The sequence below is a fragment of the Bufo bufo genome, chromosome 3, assembly GCF_905171765.1.
Source record: "Bufo bufo chromosome 3, aBufBuf1.1, whole genome shotgun sequence".
NCBI lineage: Eukaryota > Metazoa > Chordata > Amphibia > Anura > Bufonidae > Bufo > Bufo bufo.
Window position 1 is genome coordinate 553237401 of NC_053391.1, and position 17931 is coordinate 553255331.

The following is a 17931-nucleotide window of genomic DNA, read 5'->3' on the forward strand; positions in this document are numbered from 1 at the left end:
TTAGGGCCCCTAGAATGCCAGGGCAGTATAAATACCCCACATGTGACCCCATTTCGGAAAGAAGACACCCCCAGGTATTCCGTGAGGGGCATATTGAGTCCATGAAAGATTGAAATTTTTGTCCCAAGTTAGCGGAACGGGAGACTTTGTGAGAAAAAAATTAAAAATATCAATATCCGCTAACTTGTGCCAAAAAAAAAAATATTCTATGAACTCGCCATGCCCCTCATTGAATACCTTGGGGTGTCTTCTTTCCAAAATGGGGTCACATGTGGGGTATTTATACTGCCCTGGCATTCTAGGTGCCCCAAAGCGTGAGAAGGAGTCTGGTATCCAAATGTCTAAAAATGCCCTCCTAAAAGGACTTTGGGCACCTTTGCGCATCTAGGCTGCAAAAAAGTGTCACACATCTGGTATCGCCGTACTCAGGAGAAGTTGGGGAATGTGTTTTGGGGTGTCATTTTACATATACCCATGCTGGGTGAGAGAAATATCTTGGTCAAATGCCAACTTTGTATAAAAAAATGGGAAAAGTTGTCTTTTGCCAAGATATTTCTCTCACCCAGCAAGGGTATATGTAAAATGACACCCCAAAACACATTCCCCAACTTCTCCTGAATACGGCGATACCACATGTGTGACACTTTTTTGCAGCCTAGGTGGGCAAAGGGGCCCACATTCCAAAGAGCACCTTTCGGATTTCACAGGTCATTTACCTACTTACCACACATTAGGGCCCCTGGAAAATGCCAGGGCAGTATAACTACCCCACAAGTGACCCCATTTTGGAAAGAAGACACCCCAAGGTATTCCGTGAGGGGCATGGCGAGTTCCTAGAATTTTTTATTTTTTGTCACAAGTTAGTGGAAAATGCTGATTTTTTTTTTTTTTTTTTTTCATACAAAGTCTCATATTCCACTAACTTGTGACAAAAAATAAAAACTTCCATGAACTCACTATGCCCATCAGCGAATACCTTGGGGTCTCTTCTTTCCAAAATGGGGTCACTTGTGGGGTAGTTATACTGCCCTGGCATTCTAGGGGCCCAAATGTGTGGTAAGGAGTTTTTTTGGAAAGAAGAGACCCCAAGGTATTCGCTGATGGGCATAGTGAGTTCATGGAAGTTTTTATTTTTTGTCACAAGTTAGTGGAATATGAGACTTTGTATGAAAAAAAAAATAAAAAAATCATCATTTTCCACTAACTTGTGACAAAAAATAAATAATTCTAGGAACTTGCCATGCCCCTCACGGAATACCTTGGGGTGTCTTCTTTCCAAAATGGGGTCACTTGTGGGGTGGTTATACTGCCCTGGCATTCTAGGGGCCCAAATGTGTGGTAAGGAGTTTGAAATCAAATTCTGTAAAAAATGACCTGTGAAATCCGAAAGGTGCTCTTTGGAATATGGGCCCCTTTGCCCACCTAGGCTGCAAAAAAGTGTCACACATCTGGTATCCCCGTACTCAGGAGAAGGTGGGGAATGTGTTTTGGGGTGTCATTTTACATATACCCATGCTGGGTGAGAGAAATATCTTGGCAAAAGACAACTTTTCCCATTTTTTTATACAAAGTTGGCATTTGACCAAGATATTTATCTCACCCAGCATGGGTATATGTAAAATGACACCCCAAAAGACATTCCTCAACTTCTCCTGAATACAGAGATACCAGATGTGTGACACTTTTTTGCAGCCTAGGTGGGCAAAGGGGCCCATATTCCAAAGAGCACCTTTCGGATTTCACTGGTCATTTTTTACAGAATTTGATTTCAAACTCCTTACCACACATTTGGGCCCCTAGAATGCCAGGGCAGTATAACTCCCCCACAAGTGACCCCATTTTGGAAAGAAGAGACCCCAAGGTATTTCGTGATGGGCATAGTGAGTTCATAGAAGTTTTTATTTTTTGTCACAAGTTAGTGGAATATGAGACTTTGTAAGAAAAAAAAAAAAGAAAAAAAAAAAAAAATAATCATCATTTTCCGCTAACTTGTGACAAAAAATAAAAAGTTCTATGAACTCACTATGCCCATCAGCGAATACCTTAGGGTGTGTACTTTCCGAAATGGGGTCATTTGTGGGGTGTTTGTACTGTCTGGCCATTGTAGAACCTCAGGAAACATGACAGGTGCTCAGAAAGTCAGAGCTGCTTCAAAAAGCGGAAATTCACATTTTTGTACCATAGTTTGTAAATGCTATAACTTTTACCCAAAGCATTTTTTTTTTACCCAAACATTTTTTTTTTATCAAAGACATGTAGAACAATAAATTTAGAGCAAAATTTATATATGGATCTCGTTTTTTTTGCAAAATTTTACAACTGAAAGTGAAAAATGTCATTTTTTTGCAAAAAAATCGTTAAATTTCAATTAATAACAAAAAAAGTAAAAATGTCAGCAGCAATGAAATACCACCAAATGAAAGCTCTATTAGTGAGAAGAAAAGGAGGTAAAATTCATTTGGGTGGTAAGTTGCATGACCGAGCAATTAACGGTGAAAGTAGTGTAGGTCAGAAGTGTAAAAAGTGGCCTGGTCTTTCAGGGTGTTTAAGCACTGGGGGCTGAGGTGGTTAAAATCCCTATACTGCGATTTATCCATACATAATGTGATTAATCATTTTGGTTCAGTAGATTCTGCTAAAAACGTACTTTTATAATATGTAAATTACCTGTTTACCAGCAAGTAGGGCGGCTGCTTGCTGGTAGCAGCCGCATCCTCCTATCATAATGACGCCCCCTCCGCATGTTGATTGACAGGGCCAGCGAACGGGATCTCTCTCTGCTGGCCCTGTTTGCATTCAAAATCTGGCGCCTGCGCCGTATCTGTCTTCAGTCGGCGCAGGCGCACTGAGAGGAGGACGCTCGCTCGGCCGCTCCATCCTCAATGCGCCTGCGTCGGGTGTAGATGGGACGTCATCGGCGCAGGCGCATTGAGGATGGAGCGGCCTAGCGAGCGTCCTCCTCTCAGTGCGCCTGCGCCGATTGAATACAGTTACGGTGCAGGCGCGAGATCTTGATAGCAGACAGGACCAGCCAGAGAAAGATCCCGTCCGCTGACCCTGTCAATCAACATGCGGAGGGGGCGTCATTAGGATAGGAGGATGCGGCTGCTACCAGCAAGTAGCCGCCCTACTTGCTGGTAGACAGGTAATTTACATATTATAAAAGTATGTTTTTAGCAGAATCTACTGAACCAAAATGATTAATCACATTATGTATGGATAAATGGCAGTATAGGGATTAGAAGTACACAAAAAAAAAAAAACTGTTTAGTGGGGTGACAGAATCCCTTTAAGATCTGTTCACATCTGCATCAGAGGCTCAGTTAGGAGCGTCTGTCACATATCCAATTGTTTAGGACACACAGATTTTTTTCTGGTTAAAAGGACAGACACTGCAGCAGAACTTTAAAGTGAATGACAAACCATAACGCAGATGCAAACAACCTTATTAAATAGGAAATACATGATTTTGAGATCTTTTGTACAGCACAAGCACAGCGACATGCTGCAGTATTTGTTATTGACTTTAGTGCCAATGACCTATAGTGTCCAGAGCACCTTGGGAACCTTTAAAGCACGGATCAGCAACCTCCTGCACTCCAGCTGTTCTGAAACTACAACTCCCAGAATCCTCCTTTCACCTCTACCGGAGTTACAATAACAGACAAGTAATTGTGCCAGCTGGGAGTTGTATTTTTACAGCAGCTGGAGTGCCGAAGGTTACTGTTACCGGATTAAAGGGAACCAGCACAAAATAAGGGATAATTCAGACAACTGTATGCGGTCTGCAAAAATGCGGATCCGTTTTTTTGGAGGATTAGATGCTGACCCATTCACTTCTATGGTGCCCTTTTCTTCCATTTTGCTGCTCAGCAAAATAAATGAAACATGTCCTATACCTGTCAGTGAAAATCAGGACATGGCCCCATTGAAGTCTGGGGGTCCGCAAAAAACTGAATGCAATCTGTTTTTTTTGCGGACATGCTGAACTGTCCGCAAAATAACGGATCCGCATTTTTGCGGACAGCATACAGCCATCTGAATGAGCCCTAAGTCACAGTCCTGGTATTTTAACTGACCCTAGAATGCCAATTAAACTAATTATGACACATTGGCCACAGTTCTAATTTCTGTTGTTGCAGTGTTTTTCATCTCTTTCATCTGTACTGTCCTCAATGTGTTTGCATACTGCAGATAAAGACATTAGGAATAGGGATACCATATAGATAAAAATATGAATCAAATGTGTTTTTCCCCTCATGCTCCATTTACTCAAATAGAACCTCTAAATGAGAATGCGGAAAATGAAAGACAGCCATATAGATATACAAATGTATGAAAAGTTCCATCACTGAAAGATACAGATCCCGATCTGCAATGTTTGGGGCTCACTCACCAGAATGTGCTCAGCCTCCTTTAGCTGTTTTTGCAGCTGCTGGATATCACTGTCCCTTTTCTCCACCTCCTTTTCCAGGAGCTGCATTTCTTGGTGAACCTTGCCTTGACTGAAAGCAACCTTCATGAGTTCCTGAAACTCTCCATCCTTCTGAATTAATAACTCCAAAATCTGAAATGACAGCAAACAACGCAGTGAACATTTTATTACAAAAGTGAAGGATTTGGGCTGTAGTTGGAGTACAATAATGATTATTCACTCCCTTTACATCTCTGGACCTACACAGGTAAACTCAAAGTAACGGAGATGATTGGGCACCCTTATAAATTGTCCGCTGCTTATGGCGACCGCTTTCATTTTTCAAGAGCAGAATATGAAATGAAAGCTGCACAGTGACTAGTTGCTATCAAAGACAAAGAATGTTTTTCTTTAAGACAGTTTCATAAATCTCACCCAATATGTGAAATGCTATGTCATTAAGATTATGACCACGCGACACGGCAGTGCTGTGGTCACGTTCCGTACGGGCATACAAGTTGCAGTCATCTCTAATTAAAGGGGTTATCCAAAGTATAAAACATGCCCCCAATGCCTGGGCCCCTTAGATAGATAATACTTACCACTCTCCCCGGCACCAGCGTTGCTCCTAATCCCTGCACGGCTGCCGCTGCATTTCCCCATTTGCCGGGTCAAAATATCCGGTAACAGGAGGAGCAGCCAATATCAGGCCGTGACAAAGACGAGCCTCCCTGGCGTCACCCGCGATGCTAGGGAGGCTTGTTCCCGTCGCAACCTGCTATTGGCTGCTCCCCCATCGTTGGATGCTTTGACCCGGCGATGGGGAGATGCAGCGGGGGCCGTGCGGGGATCGGGAGCGTTGCGGGTGCCGGCTAAGTATAATCTATATGTGACGACTGTGCACTGTGGGGGGCATGTTTTATACTTTGGATAACGCCTTTACAGTCACTATTTAGTGGATCTGCATTGTTAATGGAAGCTGATCGGCAGGGGTGTCGGGGGCCCCCGCCAGTCAGATATTGATGACCTATATTGCTGCACAAGAAGTAATGAGATACTGCATCCTGCTGTAAGGTCTTTTCAACAGAAAGAGATTAAACAAGAATTTAATGGGGTAGTCTCACAACATGAATCCCTGCTCTTTGAAGGAGGAAATCCCAGTTGCCCCTATGTATATGCCAGAATAGAGGAGCGGCTAAAAAAACTCTGGTAAACCCACCGAATCCATACATTACATGGGGGCAATTCAATTGAATGGCTGGCATGCAATGCCATTTCCCCTGCAGCAGATTTCACCTCATGACAGCAGCTAATCCTGAGGGAGCTATGAAGGTGATAGAAGATCAGGTGATCAACTTCTTTAAACTAAACTTAAAGCTTTTATCCAGGTATTAATATTGATGACCTATCCACAATATCATATCATCATGGGTCTGACTCCTGGGGCCACCACCGATCAGCTGTTAGAAGAGGCTGGGCCTTTTCCTAAGCCATGTGATGTCACCGTACATGGGTCACATTTAAGTGAATGGGACTGAGCTGCAACGCCAAGTAAAGCCACTATACAATGTACGGCGCTGTGCTTGGTGAGCTGCCGGGAGCCCGCCAAGCTCCCCACGGCTCCCTGAAACAGTTAATTGGCGGGGTGCCGGGACTTGGACCCCTGCCGAAGTGATAATGAGGACCTATCCTGAGCATAAGTCATCATTATTATTTCCTGGATAACCCTTTTAAACCCCTGGATCTGCAAAAAAAAAAAAAAAAAAAGAAATCCTAATAATAACCTGTGCGGTGTTGGTTTCACAGCGGAACAGTATCCACACTTCTGCAATCAGATGCTGCTGGGATGAAATACCCCAATTCCCTGTCATCTCAGTCATGAGACGTTTTCACAGTGACAAATATGGTATTATCCACATTGCTTACAATTACCCAAAATAAAACACCCCATAGAGTACAAACTGATAAAAAAAAGAAAAGGACTTCCGGTTCCGGCACGCCGATGTGAAGACGGAGGTAGCTAGAGCTCCGTGCCCCTGTTGAAAATGCTAGGGGATTTCGCCGCTTAATCGGAGCAACAAAGCTCCAGAATTAGAACCCGTGAGGATGGAGAAGTTTCTGTTACGAAGCGGCTCCCCAGCACCTAATACACCGCTCCCACAGCGTGACAGAGACACAGCACGGCTGGAGCCAAATATGGCGGACGTGAAAAGGCGGCCCACTCGTTCCTCGTCGCAACCTCCTGCCTTGCCAGTTAATGAGGTTCCCGCAATCTCCCTCCATCAAACCCTTCCTCAATCACAGGGTACAGAAATATCCTGCAAGGCATTAGCTATAGAGGTAGCGACACTTTTGGCGCCAGATATCAAGGCCTCCTTAGAAGCCACAGTCGCCTCTTGCCTGAAGCAGATCCAAGGCAAGGTTGCCCAGCATACCCTCCAAATACAAGAGGTCGAACAGCGAGTGGAAATAATAGAGGATGAGCTGGAGTGAGCACAATCTTTGCTGAAAGAAACCCTCCAGACAAATAAATTCCTGAGGAACAAGTTGGATGACTTGGAAAACCGTTCCAGAAGGAACAACCTCAGGATAGTGGGCCTCCCTGAAGCGATCCCTCCGGGCCAACTTGCACAGATATGTGCAGTGGATCTCCCTCAAGCCCTGGGACTGCCGGGTACCATGACGGTGGAAAGGGCTCACCGTATTGGACCGCCAAGAGAGTCATCAGCGACAGATCCCAAACAGAGGCCGAGGGCTACGATCGAAAGATTCTTGAATTATGCAGAAAAGGAATCCCTCATAGCAAAATACAGAAAAACTGGACATGCTGCAAAGATCCGGAGACATAAAATTCTCCTGTTCCGTGACTATTCAGCTGACGTAGCAAAAAAAAAAAAAAAGAAGGGCCTTTTCTGAGATTTGCTCCCATTTAGCCCAAGAGAAGATCAAGTTTGCTCTGCTATATCCGGCAACTTTAAGAGTCTTCAGACAAGATGGAGCCATTGACACCTACCTCACGCCGTTGGACGCAAAGGAAGCGTTGGGAGACAACAGGGTCGGTCACAAAGCATCTCAAAGAGGCAATCATCATCTAAGCCTGGTGAGGTCCAACCCCCCCCCCCCCCCCGAGTCCATCGTCCCGCACCCCGAGACTGAGCCAGAGCCAAGCTTCGAGCCCTACTTGGGACTGATGACTCTTACTTGCCATCAAATCTGTCTGATTTCAAATGTTGGTTGACCCAGCGGACAGATCACTGTTAAGTTCGGCACCCAAGACGGTCCTTAAGTGAGATATTTGTCGGCTAGAAAAGGTCAACGCAGGGGGGGAATATCTGAATAGAGAGGAGGGGGGGAATGAGGGAGGGGAGAAAAAAAAAAAAAAAAAAGAGGGGGGCATTTCATGTTATATCGTGCCGGTCTGCCTGGGATGCTCAGGACGGGTAACGAAACTTACTTGAACCTCCAATCATAATACTGAGGGGCAAAGTGCCAGTTAAATAACAAGGTGCACATGGGGCTTTAGCATGGTAAATGTGTTTCTTAAAAAGGATGTGTTACTCTGCTGTTCTAGTTGTCAGCCAGTCTAGACCGAGATGGGCGAAAAAAGTGAAGTCCAGAAAGAATGTTGGCTGGTATTGTTTAACTCCTACTAGGAGTAAGATGTGGGGGTGTTGGGGGGAAAGGTTAATGTTTTTATATTGTTATGTTTTGCTCCACCGGTATTGTGTCCAATTAATAAGAAACCTGATGAACCATAATTTACTCCCTCCAGGTGGGTTTACTGCCTGGTTCTTGACATATCCGCGTGCTTTTGTCAAATGTTGAAAATAGTGACATGGAATGTCAACGGGCTGGGAGCCCCTCAAAAACGGGCCTCCATATTGAGACATCTTAGGCGGTTGGATGTAGATATTGCCCTCCTGCAGGAGACCCACCTGGAGGAACCAGACTTCTGGCGTATGAGACGCATGTGGGTAGGACAGGTCCTGGGATCCTCGTCTGTAGGAAGAAAAGCGGGGGTTTTAACCCTTATACATAGACGTGTACGGCATAATATTATTGAAAGTCATAGCGATGACTCTGGGCGTTTACTGTCTGTTACACTAGAGGTGGATGTGGGGACGCTAAAGATTATTAATGTGTACGGTCCTAACACAGCTCATGCAACATACTTTAAAGAACTAACATCGATGGTACTACAGGAAGGAGATGGTCAATTGCTGGAGATCTAAATGCAGTCAGGGATGCAAGAGAGGATCGTAGGCACACACAGAACTCAGAGTCACCTATTTCGAGAGGCGGCTTCTCGATAGACCCATTTCTACAGGCCACAGACCTAGTAGATGTATGGAGATTCTTCAACCCCATCGAGAGAGAATTCACACATTTCTCTCATGCACAGAATTCATGGTCCAGGATCGATTACATATTAGCCTCACAGCAATTAATGCGCAGGGTGGAGAGGGCCGAGATTTTAGACATTGTCATATCTGATCATTCCCCAGCGATGATCGATTTAGTAGATGTCATCCCCAGAGGTTAGGATATCACATGGCGACTTCCTAGCCACCTATTTACTGACGAGGACTTCTTAGATAGACTAAAAGGGTGGTGGTGGGAATTTTCGGAAGATAATAAAGCTCACGTGGAGGAACATATCCTCTTCTGGGAAATGGCAAAATCAGTGCTGAGAGGCCGCATCATTTCCCACGTTTCCGCCAAAAGGAAGAAGACCAGGGCGCAATATAAACTAGCATCAGAAAGTGTAAGGAAAGCATATACGCTTTTCATGGAAGACCCCTCAGACCAAAATAGAACAGGTTGGGTGACGGCCAAGCATACATATGACCATTATGTAGAGGCGCAATCCAGGCTATTTCTAAACCAAAAAGCTGCCACTTTTTATAAATTTGGTAATAAGGCTGGCAAGCTGCTGGCATCCTTGGCTAAGTCACATAGAGGTACATTGTGTCTGACCAATATCTTAGATGAGTCAGGGGGGAAAATTAAGGATATGAAAAATATAACAGATCGCTTTGCGCGATTTTATGCCAAACTATACTCGCAAAGCCCATGGGATAGCAATAAAGCTAAAGAGTTATTATCTAAACTTAGACTCCCCCAGATCTCAGAGGAGGCTCTAGTTAATATTAATGCCCAGATCACAGAAGACAAAATAAAAAGAACAATTAAAACATTGTCAAACGAGAAAGCACCAGGGCCAGATGGCTTTCCGGGCGAATTTTATAAGATGCTGATCTCGGAAATAACCTTACCCCTGAAGTCCATCTTCAACTCGATAATGCAGGGAGGGGAAATCATGCCCACGGGAAACACAGCCCATATTAAGGTCATTTTAAAACCAGGCAAAGACCCCAGTCTAGTGGGCTCTTATAGGCCGATTTCATTAATTAATCAAGATCTGAAAATCTTTTCGAAGATTTTAGCTAATAGATTAGCTGACTATATGCCGGATCTGATAGGACGTCATCAGGTGGGATTTTCCAAGGGCAGAGCAGCAGTTATGAATATTCGAACGGTACTCTCTGTCCAGGACTATCTCGGTCAGAGTGGTGCCTCTGGAGACCAGCCAGCCCTTCTGTCATTAGATGCAGAAAAGGCTTTCGACAATGTCAATTGGCAGTGGCTGCGTTGGTCCCTGGACGCATTTGGTTTTAAAGGCCAGATTCGATCTGCACTGGAAGGTCTGTACCGAAGACCACAAGCAAGAGTCAGCTTCCCGGGTTTTCTATCTGAGACTTTCCAACTTATGAGAGTTACCAGACAGGGCTGCCCTCTCTCCCCACTCCTTTTTAATCTGGCTCTGGAACCATTGGTCCGATATCTAATACAGACAAATGTTTTCAGGGGTATTAAAGTAAGAAAGCAAGAGGTAAAGTTAATTTGCTTTTGCTGATGATATATTAATTTTTCTTGACTCCCCAAGGGATCATCTAAATAAGGTGTTAGACACCTTCCTTTACTATGAAGAGGCCACTGGTTATAGAATAAACGTGAGCAAAAGCCAGCTCCTCTACTTACAGGGACATACTCCAAGACCAGATTCCAATCCTAGAGTGGAGATAGTTTCAAACTATCTGACATATCTTGGGGTTAAAATAGGGAGGCATCCAACTGCTCTTTATTCTCTAAATTATGACCCTTTGATTAGGAAAATAGGAGAGGAGCTGGAGAAATGGTCTAACCTCCCACTATCCCTATCGGGAGGGCGCATCTCTTGAAGATGATCAGTTTTGCTAGACTTTTGTACCCGATGCAAACCATACCCCTACTTATAAAACATCAAGATGTAGGCAGGCAAAATTAGAAGGGCCTTCATAAAATTTCTGTGGAAAAAAAAGAAACGCCCCAGAATTAGCTACGAAAAACTTTGTCTGACAAAATGGGACGGCGGGATCCATTTACCGGATATTAGAAGGTATAATCTGGCAGCCCTGACAAGACATATTAAAGACTGGATATGGCATACCTCCTTCTTTTCTAATAGGGCTCTGGAAGCAGAGCTGGTAGCCCCGGAAGACTTGGTGGCCCTTCTGCACTCTAGAATTAGAGACATGCCCCCAGTAGTAAAACGATATACCCTGATAAGAGATACATCAGCTGCTTGGAAAGCAGTCAGGAAAGTGTATAAATTACCTATGTATATCACCCCCTATATGCCCCTGTGGACGCTCCCTGCTTTCCAGGCTGGGAGACAATCCACGCTATTCCATAAATGGAGGGAGAAAGGAATTCATACTTTGAAACACATTCTAACCCCCACGGGATACAAATTGATTCCCTGGACACAACTTCAGACTCAGTATCAGCTACCATCATCACATTTTCTAGCATACGCCCAAGTTAGTTCATATTGCATGGACCAGGCAAAAGTTTTGGGAGACTCGGACAGACTTGCTTGGTTTGAGGGCTTGATAGGCCGGGACAACTCGGCTGGTACATTGTCCGATTTGTACGGTAGACTCCAAAGTACCCACTCTATAGGGCTGGGTAACAAGGTATTTAGAAACTGGGAGAGAGAACTTAAGGATGATTCGCTGACAAAGCTGAGGGCGGGGATGGAGAGAGTGAGACAGGCTGTGACCTGTGAGGACTGGAGAGAGATGCAATTCAAAATCCTTCATAAGGCGACACATGCTTTCGATTTATCCTACAAGGATGCCCCGGCACATTATATCAGAGCCTGTCCAAAATGTCAGTTACCTAAAGCCAACCTTCTCCATGGTCTCTGGGAGTGTCCGTCCTTATCCCAACTATGGAGTGAAGTAGTAGACCAGATCAAGGAGATATGGAATGTTGGATTGGATCTCTCTCCCCAACAATGTATTTTCCACTATATCCCGATGGACCCGGAGGGGAACTCTTCGCAGGTTATTGGCGTCAAGGGGATACATGTAATGTTATTGTTCGCAAAGAAGAGTATACTGAGACATTGGCTGTACCCTTCAGTGCCCAATTTGGAGGAGGTTTTGGGCATAGCAAAACAGATAATGTAAATGAAAAGATTAGACACAGAACAGTGTAAGGGTAGAGCCACAAAGAATTTCTTCAATAAATGAGAAGATTCATTGTAAAGATACTACCCCAAGATGAAATAAAGGAGTTGGTAGCCCCGTTCCTAGGTACTCAGTAGTATCTCCTGGATAAAACAAAGGGCACGCTTGGAAGACTGGACAGTGATTGGCATGAGGGAGGAGATATGTTGTGAATTATGAAATTCAGGTTTAGATAATAGGTGACACACATGGTGAACCACAAGGAGCTAATTTTGTTAGTTAGGGATATATGTTGATTTTTTTTTTTGGGGGGGGGGGGGGGGGGGGAGGTATTTAGCACCGAAAAAAATAACAAAAATTGAGAAAATGATTATGTATTGTTTGCGATGTCTTGTCTCTCAAGCAATTCGTAAAAATGGAAATGTAATTGATTCTTGACCAGATATAGTTTATTGTATCTACTGATATGCGACCTATTCCCACATATTCTGTTTGATGGGACATCTCAAGCCATGTACAGTATTGTCATTTTCTGCCAATAAAATTTGTTTAAAAAAAAAAAAGAAAAACGATGTATTCTTTCTGATTAGTGGTGAGTGAAACGAGCTTCAGTAACTTTGGTATTTTAAAACTTGAAACCGAACTCTGATTCGGTTCCGACTAGTACCTCGTAACCAAAGCCGAGTTCGGTTTCAAGTTTTAAAGTGGTTTTCAACTTTAAAAATCAAATAGCGAAGTTATTCAACAAAGTCAAACGCGACTTTGCGAATAACTTACTTCGGCTCATTGGAGCACATACATTCTAATACTGTACGGAGCCGGATCTCTGTACACTATAAGGGTCCATTCACACGTCCGCATTTTGCGGAACGGAATTGCGGACCCATTCATTTCTATGGGGCAGCACGAAGTGCTGCCTGTCCGGAATTGCGGATCCGCACTTCCGGGTGCGCAATTCCGATCCCGAAAAATATAGAACATGTCCTATGCTTGTCGGCAATTGCGGACAAGAATAGGCATTTTCTATTAAGTGCCGGCGATGTGCGGTCCGCAAAATGCGGAACGCATATCGCCGATGTCCGTGTTTTGCGGATCCACACACACGGACGTGTGAATGGACCCTTTACGCCGAAGTTTTGAACAAAGCGACTTCGGATGAAGCCTCCGAAGCTCGCTTTGCTCAACGTTAATTCTGACAGATTTGTAGTAGTCTGCCAGTGCCCAAAAGTCAATGGTTTTCATACTGTAGTGAATGGATTCTTACTTGATTTTCTTCTCCAGGTTGAGCTAATTTCTGACTTCTTGAAAGCGCCAATAATTCTATCAGCTCTCTGAAAAACATTTTAGAAAAAAAGAAATTCATGGCCACAGCTACACCTAGACTTTTTGTAATACTTCTGATTTTAAGTACTGAATTACAGCTGTAGTCCAAAGCAGTAAATTGCTTTGTACGCAAGAGGGTACACTGCAGCTTTGATTCAATTGTGAAAATCAATTAAAAGGTCTACAAAAAGTCTAGATGTAGAACCACCAGAATTACACAGTGACAAAATAAAACTGGTAATGATGCCTGTATTTGCACATATAATGGACGCAGTGCTGGAGCTACACCTACTGTAGATTTGTTGTAGGACGGTTTTCAGAGAGAGATCCTCTGGATAGGTCATCAGTATCTGATCGGTGGTGGTCTGACATCTGGGAACCCCGCCGATCAGCTTTTTGAGAAGCCACCCTGGTGTCGGACATCCATTAGGATAGGTCCTCAGTTAAAAAAAAAAAAATCTCGGAAAACCCCTTTATCACGGTACAAGTCAGTGACACTGTGGCATAAGGGTTTATGGAAGGTCACCTCTGCAGCCAATCACTGTCCTCAGCATTAGACCACTAAGGCCCCTTGCAGACGAGTGTGTCCGGATGAGTCCAGTGAAAACTGCACAATTTCGCAAGCAAATCAATTCAGTTTTGTTTACGATCGCGTTCAGTTTTTATCGCGCGATTTGATGTGTTTTTCACGCGCGTGATAAAAAACCGAATGTTTACAAATAACATCTCTTAGCAACCATTTCATGAAAAACGCATCGCATCCGCAATTGCTTGCGGATGCGATTTTCACGCAGCCCCATCCACTTCTATGGGGCCAGCGTTGCGTGCGAATAGCAGAATACAGAACATGGTGCGATTTTCACGCAACGTACTAGTGGTGCGTGAAAATCAACGCGCATGTACACAGTCCCATTGAAATGAATGGGTCCAGATTCCGTGCGGGCGCAATGTGTTTGATTCACGCATTGCACCTGCGCGGAATACCTCTAAAAACCTTCCCCTTCATTTCAATAGGAGGCAGAACTTCCTTTTTTTCCCACAAATAAAAAGCGTGGAAAAAAAATAAAAAAAAATAAAAGCAGTGTGCTGTACCTTGGGCAGAATCCACACAGATTCTCCCATTGAAATGAATGGAAAGCTAAATTATTTTTTTTTACCTAAAACCGCACTGATTTTTTTCAGCGTGTCTCTAAGGCTACTTTCACACTGGCGTTTTGTCTTTCCGTTTGTGAGATCCGTTCAGGGCTCTCACAAGCGGTCCAAAACGGATCAGTTTTGCCCTAATGCATTCTGAATGGAAAAGGATCCGCTCAGAATCCATCAGTTTGCATCAGTCTCCATTCCGCTCTGGAGGCGGACACCAAAACGCTGCCTGCAGTGTTTTGCTGTCCGCTTGACGAAACTTAGCCAAACGGATCCGTCCTGGCACACAATGCAAGTCAGTAGGGACGGATCTGTTTTCTCTGACACAATAGAAAACGGATCCGTCCTGGCTATAGAAGACATTAGGGTACTTTCACACTAGCGTTTTTCTTTTCCGGCGCCGAGTTCCGTCCTAGGGGCTCAAATCCGGGAAAGTACTGATCAGTTTTATCCCCATGCATTCTGAATGGAGTGTAAGGCTACTTTCACACTAGCGTTGTTTGAATCCGGCGTTAAATTCCGACACCGGAACTGCCCGCCGGATCCGGAAAAACGTGTGAAAACGGATTACATTTGAATCCTGATCAGGATTTTGATCACAATGAAAAAAATGCATTGGAAAAATCGGATCCGCCATTTATGGACTTTAATTTTTTTCACATTTTTTGGGTTTAACATGCAAAAGCGGGATCCGTTTTGACGGAATACACGGTGCCGGATCCCGCGTTAATGCAAGTCAATGGGAAAAAGGCCGGATCCGGCGTTCAGTCAAAGTGTTCAGGATTTTTGGCCGGAGGTAAAAATACAACATACTATGTTTTTCTGAAAAGCCTGATCAGTCAAAAAGACTGAACTGAAGACATCCTGATGCATCCCGAACGGATTACTCTCCATTCAGAATGCATTGGGATAAAACTGATCAGTTCTTTTCCGGATTTGAGCCCCTAGGACGGAACTCAGCGCCGGAAAAGAAAAACGCTAGTGTGAAAGTACCCTAATCCGTTCAGGATGCATCAGGATGTCTTCAGTTCAGTCTTTTTGACTGATCAGGCTTTTCAGAAAACCGTAGCAGGTTGTATTTTTACCTCCGGCCAAAAATCCTAACACTTTGACTGAACGCCGGATCTGGCATTTTTCCCATTGACTTGCATTAATGCCGGATCAGGCTTTTGCATGTTAAACCCGAAAAATGTGCAAAAAAAGTTTAAGTCCATAAATGGCGGATTCGTTTTTTTCCAATGCATTTTTTCATTGTGATCAGAATCCTGATCAGGATTCAAATGTAATCCGTTTTCACACGTTTTTCCGGATCCGGCGGGCAGTTCCGGCGATGAAATTGCCCGCCGGATTCAAACAACGCTAGTGTGAAAGTAGCCTAATACAACCGGATACATTCATGACGGATGCATGCGGTAGCATTATTGTAACGGAAGCGTTTTTTGCAGATCCATGACGGATCCAGAAAAAACGCTAATGTGAAAGCAGCCTAAACCTGTCGTGTGAACACACCCTTACACTGGCCATGGCCCCCTGTTAGGGAGGAGTTCACACATCATATATTTGCTCCAGAATCCACACTGAAATTCAGCAACACAGTACAATGGTAGTGAATGGGGGTTTACATGGTATATTCAAGGCATGTTGCAGATTTGGATATCCTCAGCATGTCCTATTTGTTGCGGTAATACCCTGGTGTGTATTAGCCCCAATGAATCACAAAGGTAAAAGCATCCACCACAGAGAAACTACTGACACCAGCAGTAATGTGTATAGAATTATTCATAAACGTACAGCAAGCGAACGTCCTGACGTAAGACTACGGCCGCACTGGCTTTACCTGGACAACACCTCCAAATCATCCAGCACAGACAGCAGCTTCTCTTTGGTGTTCTTCTCCGTGGCGGCCATGATGGCTCTGTCCTCCCAGCATGCACAGCAACGAGCGGCTCAGCGCTCGGGAAAAGAGATGACAGCCGCTTAGAAAAACGTTCACGTTTTTACAGCAGCGCCACCTACTGGTAGCTTCTCAGGAACTGCGCTCTGTGGAGGTTATAATGTATTGCCTTTCAGACTTCACATTTGTGTCAAAATTAGGTTATTAATTTAAGCGTATTTCTCATTTACAGCCATAAGTTAATATCTGCTATTTCATTTAAAGATCATATACACATGGCAATTTCAGAATCCTAAAGGAGAAATGACACAGATTTGTCTCAGGTGGGGGACATATAAAAAAAATTGTCTCAAAATGCAGCGGATGTACGTTTTGTACAGTTGTCTGAATAGGTCAATAAACAGACTTTTAGGCCTATTTTGGAGGCATATAACACAGGCTACCCGAGTGAAACATGCAAAGTCACAACAGAGGCAAGATTCCTGGACGGTCCTTACACTAGGGCCGGACCACACAGGAAACTTGAGGTTTCACCAGTTTGCGCCAAAGATAATGTTGGTTTTTGCCCATCCTGTCCTGCTGGTGTGTGGGTTTCTGGGAGGCTACACTGACAGGCAGGGGTGGACTGGGACTGAAATTCAGCCCTGGCATTTTAAAACAGACAGTCCTATTTAGGGCCCATGCACATGAACGTGCCGTGTTTTGCAGTCCGCAAATTGCGGATCCACAAAACACAGAAGCCACCCATGTGCCTTCCACAATTTGTGAAACAGAACAGGAGGCCCATTCTAGAAATGCCTATTCTTGTTCGCAAAACGGACAAGAATAGGACATGATCTATAATTTTAATACATATAGGAATATACAGAACTACTGTACATAGTGACATAGTACATAAGGCCGAAAAAAGACATTTGTCCATCCAGTTCGGTCTGTTATCCTGCAAATTGATCCAGAGGAAGGCAAAAAACAAACAAACTGTGAGGTAGAAGCCAATTTTCCCCACTTTAGGGGAATAAAAAATTCCTTCCCGACTCCAATCAGCAGTGGCGTAACTAGAGTGTTATGGGCCCCAGTGAAAACTTTGGATCGGGGCCCCCCCTCCCCCTTTTTACAAAGAAGCGGCAGATTTTCTTACGAAGGGCTCTTTCCCTTGTGGTTAGTCCGCTGCGTGAATGAGGGCCAAGCTCCATTCCGGACAGCAGAGACACGGAGCAGTAACATGATTGATAATGCTCCGTGCCTCTCTGTGACTTTTTTACTACAAAATCACAGTGAGATAAAGTTGTCACTGTGAGTTTGTAGCAAAACGATCATAGAGAGGCACAGAGCATTATCAATTATGTTACTGCTACGTGTCTCTGCTGTCCGGAGCGGGGCTTGGCACTCTTTCACACAGCGGATTAGCCACACGGGATCCGCTTGTGTTAAAGAGCCCTAAGCCCAATGCATGGCTACACTAACCCAGTCCTAATAAAATCTGGTCCTACCTCATCCAGGGTGTCGCTGGCTTCGGCGTGATATCCACTGGATCCAGAACAAGGTCCCTGTGGTGATAGAGAAAAAAATGAATAATCACATAAGGAAGGGATGGTGACTGCCCCTATGAAATCACCAGCAGGGGGCGCTGTGCTGGCCTG

At 44.3% G+C, this 17931-nt stretch overlaps 1 protein-coding gene across 1 annotated transcript in view; it reads right to left on the minus strand.

Annotated features, from left to right (window-relative positions):
• Window positions 1–16338, minus strand: part of MED4 (mediator complex subunit 4) — a 29768-nt gene extending 13430 nt beyond the window's left edge. The window contains exons 1-3 of the mRNA XM_040422082.1: window positions 16235–16338; window positions 13196–13262; window positions 4397–4567 (exon numbers count right to left, since the gene is read on the minus strand). Of these exons, the coding sequence (XP_040278016.1) occupies window positions 4397–4567; window positions 13196–13262; window positions 16235–16305 (309 nt within the window). The 5' untranslated portion in view covers window positions 16306–16338. The remainder of the gene's footprint in view (window positions 1–4396; window positions 4568–13195; window positions 13263–16234) is intronic.
• Between the last annotated feature and the right edge of the window lie 1593 nt (window positions 16339–17931).